The sequence below is a fragment of the Centruroides sculpturatus genome, unplaced genomic scaffold (genome assembly GCF_000671375.1).
Source record: "Centruroides sculpturatus isolate CEXI.00-Female unplaced genomic scaffold, Cexi_2.0 scaffold331, whole genome shotgun sequence".
In the NCBI taxonomy this organism is placed as follows: Eukaryota; Metazoa; Arthropoda; class Arachnida; order Scorpiones; family Buthidae; genus Centruroides; species Centruroides sculpturatus.
Window position 1 is genome coordinate 85435 of NW_019384523.1, and position 10824 is coordinate 96258.

The 10824-nt window shown below is 25.9% G+C and overlaps 1 protein-coding gene across 1 annotated transcript; it reads left to right on the plus strand.

Moving 5' to 3' along the window:
• The first annotated feature begins 5287 nt into the window (after nt 1-5287).
• LOC111622789 (glycine-rich protein 23-like) lies at nt 5288-5780 on the plus strand. The gene is made up of 2 exons (XM_023365208.1): nt 5288-5299; nt 5370-5780. Exons 1-2 carry the CDS (start codon nt 5288-5290, stop codon nt 5778-5780), a joined length of 423 nt encoding a protein of 140 aa, XP_023220976.1.
• Nucleotides 5781-10824: the final 5044 nt, after the last annotated feature.

Genomic DNA, 10824 nt, shown 5'->3' on the forward strand with positions numbered 1-10824 from the left:
TATTTTTCTTGCAGAAGAGAAGATTTCTAAAGAATAGAGTGAAGAACAATAAATATCTTAGAAATATTGTAAAAGATATTGTAAATAAACAGTTTTTATATTTTATTGACTTTTTCCTTTTTAAGATTTGATTATATAAACAATTTTTTAAATTTCTCTCCGTTACTCAGCCATGGCAGGAAAATGTAAAATTAAAGTGTTTAGCTCTTTGAATGAAGCGAATTTTTTTTATGCACTTTAAAACAAAACGCGTCATACTGAAAACAATGAGATATTAAATTAAAAACATGTAAATATCTGATAATTATATTTTTCATATAAAAAACAATTAAAACTTTATTATTTATGTATTATTTTTTTCTTTTTGTAGAAGCAATTAAGCAAAAAATAACAGTGTTGTATTTTAAGAATCATTTATTTATAGAATTTTAATTTTACTGTATTATATTTTATATTAAAAGTTATAATTGACAGCCGGATGCCCTATCTATCGCTCTGATGAAACCGGGATCAAATCCGATCGAGCAACTTCCAGAAATTTTTTATGGGCCCTCTGTCCTAGACATGTCGGGCATCGTACCTCATCGCCCGATTGTTCCAATTACGGGCATTACTCATAACGGACATTAAGCCCTAAATAAAGGTCCTCTTCGTATCCACAGGGTGGAAATTAAAAAATTTTAAATTCATTTAGTAGTTATCAAAGAACACTACTACTAAATTTAAAGTTTACAACACGGGAAGAAAGTTAAGAAAATTTAAAGCTCATTCTATTATTATTATTTTATGCAATATATATATATTTTTATTCTTTTTCTGATTTATTGCTGATTAATCGAGCATATAGGCTACTTTTTCATTTGAAACGATTTGTACAAGAAAATAATATAAAAAAATAACGTATAATCTCTCGATCTTGAAATAATGTCAAATACAATTTATAATGTTGCCAAAATTAGAATAATTACGAAATTTAAATTTATCTTAAATCACAAACATATGAATTTCCTTATTCCTGAACATAAGAAATGTCTTTATGAACCTTACGATCCAGAAATTTCACTGATGTCAATACTCTTTTTACTTTATTATTATCAGATCTTCATGCAAACTAATAAAAAGTATATAAATATACGAATAAATTTAACGTGTATTTTATATGCCTAGGTCTATATAATATTGTATTGTTTTGTTGTTATTATTATAGGTCTATTTAACATTTTATATTTTATTTAAGTCTATTTATATAGGTGTGATTAATTAAAAATTTTAAATTAAATAACAACAATGAATTAAAACAGAGGGGAAGCAAACTTGTTTCACAGATTTCAAGAATTTATGAGTTTAAATTTTATGCTTTAATAGCATATTCATGACTGTCATGTCAAATAAAATTTAATGTACTCTGGTTTTAGCATTTCCTGGTAATAAACAAATTTTATACATGTTTTCACTATATTTATACACTTAACTTTATATACATTTCGTTTTAAAGTTTAACCTCTAGTCTTTACGAAAAATTATAGAAATAATATATAAAATATATTATAGAAATTTAAAAAAAATTAATATAATTTTGTTTTCCTCCTACAAATAAATTTACTATTTTAAAAGTGATATACAGTATGACCAATGATATATTTTATGTAAGTTCATACCAGTACTTACGCAGCAAATATTGTTATACAATGGAGTCACATTTCTCCTGAACTCAATGTTTTTCCCATACAATTTTCTTCCGCATTTTCTAGGATATAAACTTTTCAAATTCTATTGAGTTTCCGTCTGTAGTAAAGGAAGTTTAATTATAACTGTCTGGTAAAAGATCGTTGACTCCGTATGATTTTATTAACTTTAAATTAAAAAATAAGACTATTTCAAGTTTGATTCTTTAAATTTAATTAATTAACTTTCTGGATATTTAAATAATATATCTAAAACAAACAGAAATTATTATAATTTATATTTCTCCATGTAGATGCCTTATGTATTAAGACTTCATACAATCTTATTAGAAAAATGTTTAATTTAATATTAATTGTGTAATTTCAAGCATTTGTATGCTTTAAATTATATAAACTCTTTATGAAACTTTATAAATCAAATAATATTTACATTATATTATAATAAACTAAGCGTAATGTATTCTCTGTTAACTATTTTTTAATTGATTGCTAAAAGAAAGAGCATTTGTATTAAATTTGGCAAAGATTTATTCATTGTTTGAATAAAGATTTAATATAATTTATTAAAACAGTTAATTTAATATCTATTAATTTAAATCTATTTATGAATTGATGAAAAAAGTAACGTAACACATGGGCTATCTACCAAGGGGGAATGTTTTCTGGGAAGAAATTCTATGGAAACTGACTCCTATTTAGGTTTAGACACGTAAAGAAAACTCGAGAAACTTCACGTGGCCAGAGAAGCGAACCCGCGACCAACTACCAGTTGTTCAGTAGTTTTATCCACTGATTCATAAATTGAAAAGAATAAATTAAGCGTTTTAAGTGTGTCGAATGATTATTATTATTTTTTAAAGAAATTAAAATAATTTAATGTAAGCCAATTTAGTTATCTAATAATAATAAAAAAAAATATATAATGTTTTAACTTTATATTTTATTATAGTGTGAATTATAAAATATCTTTTAATTGTTTCAATAGGATATTTTGAAGTATAAAATAATATTGCTATTGATACTGAAGAAAGACAAAAAGCCTACTCAGAAGTCCAGAATAGAAGGGAAGGAAAAGAGATAGGAAAAAACATTAAAGCAAGAAGGAAACACCAGCAGTAACCTGGTCACATCAAGAGAAAGGACAGGTACACAAAACGCTTACAAACAAGATTACACAATGAGGCAGGGAGGGAAAAAAAGACAGTTTCTTTGCTTGAGAAGAACAAAATTCCCGACATGATAAGGAACGTATCGAAGCAGACAACAGTGATAATTGAAAACTTAGTAAATACCTTAACAAAAAATTGAAACGACAGGAACAATATAAAATAATATATAAAAATTTGTTTAATTTACACATGAAAAAGCTGGCAAGGGCTCTGCAACGACTTTTCCGATACTTAAACAGGAGGTTAAGGGGTCCAGGAAGGAAGTTAGAAAATTTTTAATTATAATTTTTAAAAGTTATATAAAAAGCAAAAGTCTTATTTTTAGAAGAAGGGCCGAGTTTAAAAAATCGTAAATGCCAATAATTATTTTTAATAAGCTAAAAACTCGTACGAGTAAAATTAATTAAGTCTAATCCTCCTCGAAATATGACTCCTACCTCCTCTATCTTCCCCTTGACTTATAATATTCAAAAAGCAATAGCATCAATGTTTCATATTTAAATATATTTCAGTCAAAAATTTTAAAATGTTTGGTCCATGAAGCTTCAGAAAGTAAAATACATGCCAACACATAAGATACATACACATACAAACATACAGAACGTCTCCTTTTTTATGTGTTTTTTGGAATTATGGGAGCTTAAAACGTCAAAAAAAAATGCAAAAAAACCGGACGGTCAATACTTTCAATGTTATTTTAACATCCGGGAAAGTAAAACGTCAATTCTATACCACTGATAAGTGAGCTTTTATTTCCCACACTCTATTAATGGTTCATTTATATTTAGTTATCTGTATTTGGAATCTTAAATATAAAATTGTTGAATATTTTTATTGATAAGAGTTTATTTTTGATTAAGGATAAATTTAATTAAATTACGAATAGACGTATTTAGCGAATCTAATAAAATTGAACTTTTATTTTTCTTTACAACAAATTAAAATTTTTATAATAGATTAAATCNAGTTGTTCAAATAGTTAAATAATATTTAAATATGATTTCTTGAATTAAATAGTTTATTTTTAAACAACTATTAAATGTGCTAAATCTGATAACCATCTCTTGAGAATCTCATCACAGGTTGGGGTTGGGGGATACTTAAATAGGTCAAAGCTGTCTTAATCTACCCTCAACCTTTATATTTCTTGAAAAATAAGATAGATAAATTCTTTTTCTTAGAAAAATTACATAAATTTTGCTTTAAACTATATTCTGAACATAATTTTATAGTTATTAAATGTTACAAAATTTTATATAGTCTACTAAATACTCAACGCAATAAAATTTAAAATATTTTTCAAAATTATGCAGATTATACATTGTAAATGAAAGTCTATAATATCTTAATTATATACTTTCAATAAAATATATAAAGAATATAAATCCTAATTTAAGTATTAAATTATAATTTCAGGAAAGATTTATAGTTAAATTTAAGATTTTTTATTGTTATTTCCTCATAATGAATTTTACAAAATTAAATTTTTGGGGAAGTTAAAAGATCCAAAAATAAATTACTACAGAAATGTTTTCGTTTTATTTCTTCTGAGATATTCACATGTCAACAGTGTTTAGAGCTAGTCAAACTTTCTGGAAGATTACAAGTGCACTGAACCTAGGAAAATTTTCATTTTTTTTATGATAATTATGTCAAAGAAATAGACCTTTTCGTGACGTTGATTTACTTTCTATTTCTTTTTTCTATATCCTTAAACTTTGAATTAATTTAATTTAATTTGTTTTAATCTGTTTTTAATAGAAACTTCACTTAAAATCTAAACTGAAATAAGCATTTAGTATGTAAGTCGATAATGTTAATAAATATTTGATAAAATTTCTAGTAAAATAAATATTTAAATTGTAATAAAATAATTTTATAATATAAATATATTTTAATATTTTTAAAATTAATTTATTTGCTATTTTGTTGATAATAAATCTGATGATTTATTAGATAAGATATGTAATAGAACAAAAGTTAAGGTTGGATTTAGACTTGTGGCTCCTAAGCTTATAACAGACCCTTCTCCTTCATATGCGTGTAAAAATGTGAGGCCCTAAGCTGTAGACATATAAAGCGAGTCTTTCAGCTGCTGCTTGTTTGGTTTATATGCAAATTAGGCCCTAACAAAAATAATAAGAAATTATTTTAAAAATGACATAGCTTTGAACTCGATAAATAAATCGATAAACTCTTACTGATATTTTAGATACAATATGTTCGTAACAACAGAATTTGACAACAGAGGAAAAGTAAAACAGGACATGACCCTCCCATCAGTTGCTATTTTCTACTTTCCTTCATCAGTTTCTACTCCAGACAGTACGTGACTTGCTTTCTATAATGGCCTTGGGGTACAGAAGTGAGAGCACTTTCTCTATATAAGTGTTGGAAAGATGCTAGCACCGGAGAACAGAACCATCTGCAGACATGAAGAGTCTAGTAAGTAATTTCACAGCTATGTTATTTCTAATTCAATATACATTGGCTTATATTTTTAATTCATTTTTAGCTAGCAAGTTTCATTCTTTTCGGATTACTTTTCCACGTCGCATTTTCGGGAATTATTGGTGGTTTCGGAGGAGGAGGAGGTGGTTTTGGTGGATTCGGTCACGGTTTAGAAAGTTTCGGTGGTTTTGGTGGATTCGGTCACGGTTTAGAAGGAGGAGGAGGTGGCGGAGGAGGTGGTAAAAAAATAATAATTGTGAAAGACCTTGGTGGATTAGGAGGCGGTTTTGGTGGTGGTAGTGGTGGATTTGGAGGAGGTTTTGGTCATGGATTTGGCGGTGGATTTGGCGGTGGATTTGGAGGAGGAGGTGGTGGTTTAAAATTAAAAGAAGCCTTCATCATCAAAAGTTTTCCAGTGATTAAATATCATTACGTTCCGATAGTTAAAATTACGAAGTCATATAAATTAGGATAAATTAATTAGCTAATCAAAAGGTAAATATAAATCACTTTTCAAGAATTTAATTTTTACGTAACAAGATTATTTATTTTGTATTTTTCTTGCAGAAGAGAAGATTTCTAAAGAATAGAGTGAAGAACAATAAATATCTTAGAAATATTGTAAAAGATATTGTAAATAAACAGTTTTTATATTTTATTGACTTTTTCCTTTTTAAGATTTGATTATATAAACAATTTTTTAAATTTCTCTCCGTTACTCAGCCATGGCAGGAAAATGTAAAATTAAAGTGTTTAGCTCTTTGAATGAAGCGAATTTTTTTTATGCACTTTAAAACAAAACGCGTCATACTGAAAACAATGAGATATTAAATTAAAAACATGTAAATATCTGATAATTATATTTTTCATATAAAAAACAATTAAAACTTTATTATTTATGTATTATTTTTTTCTTTTTGTAGAAGCAATTAAGCAAAAAATAACAGTGTTGTATTTTAAGAATCATTTATTTATAGAATTTTAATTTTACTGTATTATATTTTATATTAAAAGTTATAATTGACAGCCGGATGCCCTATCTATCGCTCTGATGAAACCGGGATCAAATCCGATCGAGCAACTTCCAGAAATTTTTTATGGGCCCTCTGTCCTAGACATGTCGGGCATCGTACCTCATCGCCCGATTGTTCCAATTACGGGCATTACTCATAACGGACATTAAGCCCTAAATAAAGGTCCTCTTCGTATCCACAGGGTGGAAATTAAAAAATTTTAAATTCATTTAGTAGTTATCAAAGAACACTACTACTAAATTTAAAGTTTACAACACGGGAAGAAAGTTAAGAAAATTTAAAGCTCATTCTATTATTATTATTTTATGCAATATATATATATTTTTATTCTTTTTCTGATTTATTGCTGATTAATCGAGCATATAGGCTACTTTTTCATTTGAAACGATTTGTACAAGAAAATAATATAAAAAAATAACGTATAATCTCTCGATCTTGAAATAATGTCAAATACAATTTATAATGTTGCCAAAATTAGAATAATTACGAAATTTAAATTTATCTTAAATCACAAACATATGAATTTCCTTATTCCTGAACATAAGAAATGTCTTTATGAACCTTACGATCCAGAAATTTCACTGATGTCAATACTCTTTTTACTTTATTATTATCAGATCTTCATGCAAACTAATAAAAAGTATATAAATATACGAATAAATTTAACGTGTATTTTATATGCCTAGGTCTATATAATATTGTATTGTTTTGTTGTTATTATTATAGGTCTATTTAACATTTTATATTTTATTTAAGTCTATTTATATAGGTGTGATTAATTAAAAATTTTAAATTAAATAACAACAATGAATTAAAACAGAGGGGAAGCAAACTTGTTTCACAGATTTCAAGAATTTATGAGTTTAAATTTTATGCTTTAATAGCATATTCATGACTGTCATGTCAAATAAAATTTAATGTACTCTGGTTTTAGCATTTCCTGGTAATAAACAAATTTTATACATGTTTTCACTATATTTATACACTTAACTTTATATACATTTCGTTTTAAAGTTTAACCTCTAGTCTTTACGAAAAATTATAGAAATAATATATAAAATATATTATAGAAATTTAAAAAAAATTAATATAATTTTGTTTTCCTCCTACAAATAAATTTACTATTTTAAAAGTGATATACAGTATGACCAATGATATATTTTATGTAAGTTCATACCAGTACTTACGCAGCAAATATTGTTATACAATGGAGTCACATTTCTCCTGAACTCAATGTTTTTCCCATACAATTTTCTTCCGCATTTTCTAGGATATAAACTTTTCAAATTCTATTGAGTTTCCGTCTGTAGTAAAGGAAGTTTAATTATAACTGTCTGGTAAAAGATCGTTGACTCCGTATGATTTTATTAACTTTAAATTAAAAAATAAGACTATTTCAAGTTTGATTCTTTAAATTTAATTAATTAACTTTCTGGATATTTAAATAATATATCTAAAACAAACAGAAATTATTATAATTTATATTTCTCCATGTAGATGCCTTATGTATTAAGACTTCATACAATCTTATTAGAAAAATGTTTAATTTAATATTAATTGTGTAATTTCAAGCATTTGTATGCTTTAAATTATATAAACTCTTTATGAAACTTTATAAATCAAATAATATTTACATTATATTATAATAAACTAAGCGTAATGTATTCTCTGTTAACTATTTTTTAATTGATTGCTAAAAGAAAGAGCATTTGTATTAAATTTGGCAAAGATTTATTCATTGTTTGAATAAAGATTTAATATAATTTATTAAAACAGTTAATTTAATATCTATTAATTTAAATCTATTTATGAATTGATGAAAAAAGTAACGTAACACATGGGCTATCTACCAAGGGGGAATGTTTTCTGGGAAGAAATTCTATGGAAACTGACTCCTATTTAGGTTTAGACACGTAAAGAAAACTCGAGAAACTTCACGTGGCCAGAGAAGCGAACCCGCGACCAACTACCAGTTGTTCAGTAGTTTTATCCACTGATTCATAAATTGAAAAGAATAAATTAAGCGTTTTAAGTGTGTCGAATGATTATTATTATTTTTTAAAGAAATTAAAATAATTTAATGTAAGCCAATTTAGTTATCTAATAATAATAAAAAAAAATATATAATGTTTTAACTTTATATTTTATTATAGTGTGAATTATAAAATATCTTTTAATTGTTTCAATAGGATATTTTGAAGTATAAAATAATATTGCTATTGATACTGAAGAAAGACAAAAAGCCTACTCAGAAGTCCAGAATAGAAGGGAAGGAAAAGAGATAGGAAAAAACATTAAAGCAAGAAGGAAACACCAGCAGTAACCTGGTCACATCAAGAGAAAGGACAGGTACACAAAACGCTTACAAACAAGATTACACAATGAGGCAGGGAGGGAAAAAAAGACAGTTTCTTTGCTTGAGAAGAACAAAATTCCCGACATGATAAGGAACGTATCGAAGCAGACAACAGTGATAATTGAAAACTTAGTAAATACCTTAACAAAAAATTGAAACGACAGGAACAATATAAAATAATATATAAAAATTTGTTTAATTTACACATGAAAAAGCTGGCAAGGGCTCTGCAACGACTTTTCCGATACTTAAACAGGAGGTTAAGGGGTCCAGGAAGGAAGTTAGAAAATTTTTAATTATAATTTTTAAAAGTTATATAAAAAGCAAAAGTCTTATTTTTAGAAGAAGGGCCGAGTTTAAAAAATCGTAAATGCCAATAATTATTTTTAATAAGCTAAAAACTCGTACGAGTAAAATTAATTAAGTCTAATCCTCCTCGAAATATGACTCCTACCTCCTCTATCTTCCCCTTGACTTATAATATTCAAAAAGCAATAGCATCAATGTTTCATATTTAAATATATTTCAGTCAAAAATTTTAAAATGTTTGGTCCATGAAGCTTCAGAAAGTAAAATACATGCCAACACATAAGATACATACACATACAAACATACAGAACGTCTCCTTTTTTATGTGTTTTTTGGAATTATGGGAGCTTAAAACGTCAAAAAAATGCAAAAAAACCGGACGGTCAATACTTTCAATGTTATTTTAACATCCGGGAAAGTAAAACGTCAATTCTATACCACTGATAAGTGAGCTTTTATTTCCCACACTCTATTAATGGTTCATTTATATTTAGTTATCTGTATTTGGAATCTTAAATATAAAATTGTTGAATATTTTTATTGATAAGAGTTTATTTTTGATTAAGGATAAATTTAATTAAATTACGAATAGACGTATTTAGCGAATCTAATAAAATTGAACTTTTATTTTTCTTTACAACAAATTAAAATTTTTATAATAGATTAAATCTCTTTTTCCTTAGAGTTATAAATTATGTCTTTATTATTTTTTTAATCAAATTACTTATTTAGATATACTTTTTCCTATAATACTGTATAGATTTAATTTTATAAATATTTTACATGCTATATTGTACGAAGTATTATGATATAGGCCTACAGTCGAATCTCCAATAACGCCCACTTCTAAATAGAGGCCATTTTTCTCGGGGTTTTTTCTTTCTGAACAAAAATGCACACAAAATAACCTGCAAACAATAGTCATTTACTGTGGTCAGTTGTCATTATTCAGAGGTTTAACTATATTTTATTTAGAAATATAAAAAAATTAATAAATTTAATAAGAAATGAAAGTTTTGCCAGTGTAAATATATATATTATGCGCTTAATTATATTTCTTTAATTAAATATCAATAAAATAGTAAACATAATATTAGACGTGGCAATGCGATACGATTTTCCCATAAAATTAATTAATTAATTAAAATTTAAATATTATTTTTTAATCAATTAATCAAAACGAAATTTAACCATTTCTAATTAAACAAATCATAATTTCAATTTTATATTTCTAAATTCCAATATTCTCTTTAAAATGGTACATTACTTATAATTATTGTAAAAATGCTTGCAGTAATTTTTCCATACTTCTTATATATTTAATTGTTCATTATTGCTAAAAATAAATAAATAGTTCAAAACATTATTTTTATTTAATTAACAACATATAGGCCTATTGTCAGCGTATACTGACTTATCATTCAAATTATTTCATTGTTTATTTCATTTTCGGTATTGAATTTTGCCAAGTGATCAGAGAAATAAAAGTTATATTCTCAGCACTGTATATTGTAAATTATAATTATACTAGCGTTGCTCGGGAAAAAATGTCAACAGCAAAGATTAAGATTATTAAATGATTTCGTACTTTTAACCCTTCTATTATATTATATTATTTGATTTATATATAAAGGTAATCTTACGTAAGAGTTTATCGCACCGAGTGCCCAATCTAACACATTTTAAAACTACTTTAAATTGTGTACAGTAGAAGAATAAAGAATTTTTAAAATGTGTTAGATTGGTCATTCGATGTGATAAACCCTTAGGTAAGATAATCTTTGTAGTTATGTAAATCAAATACAGTACTATAATATAAC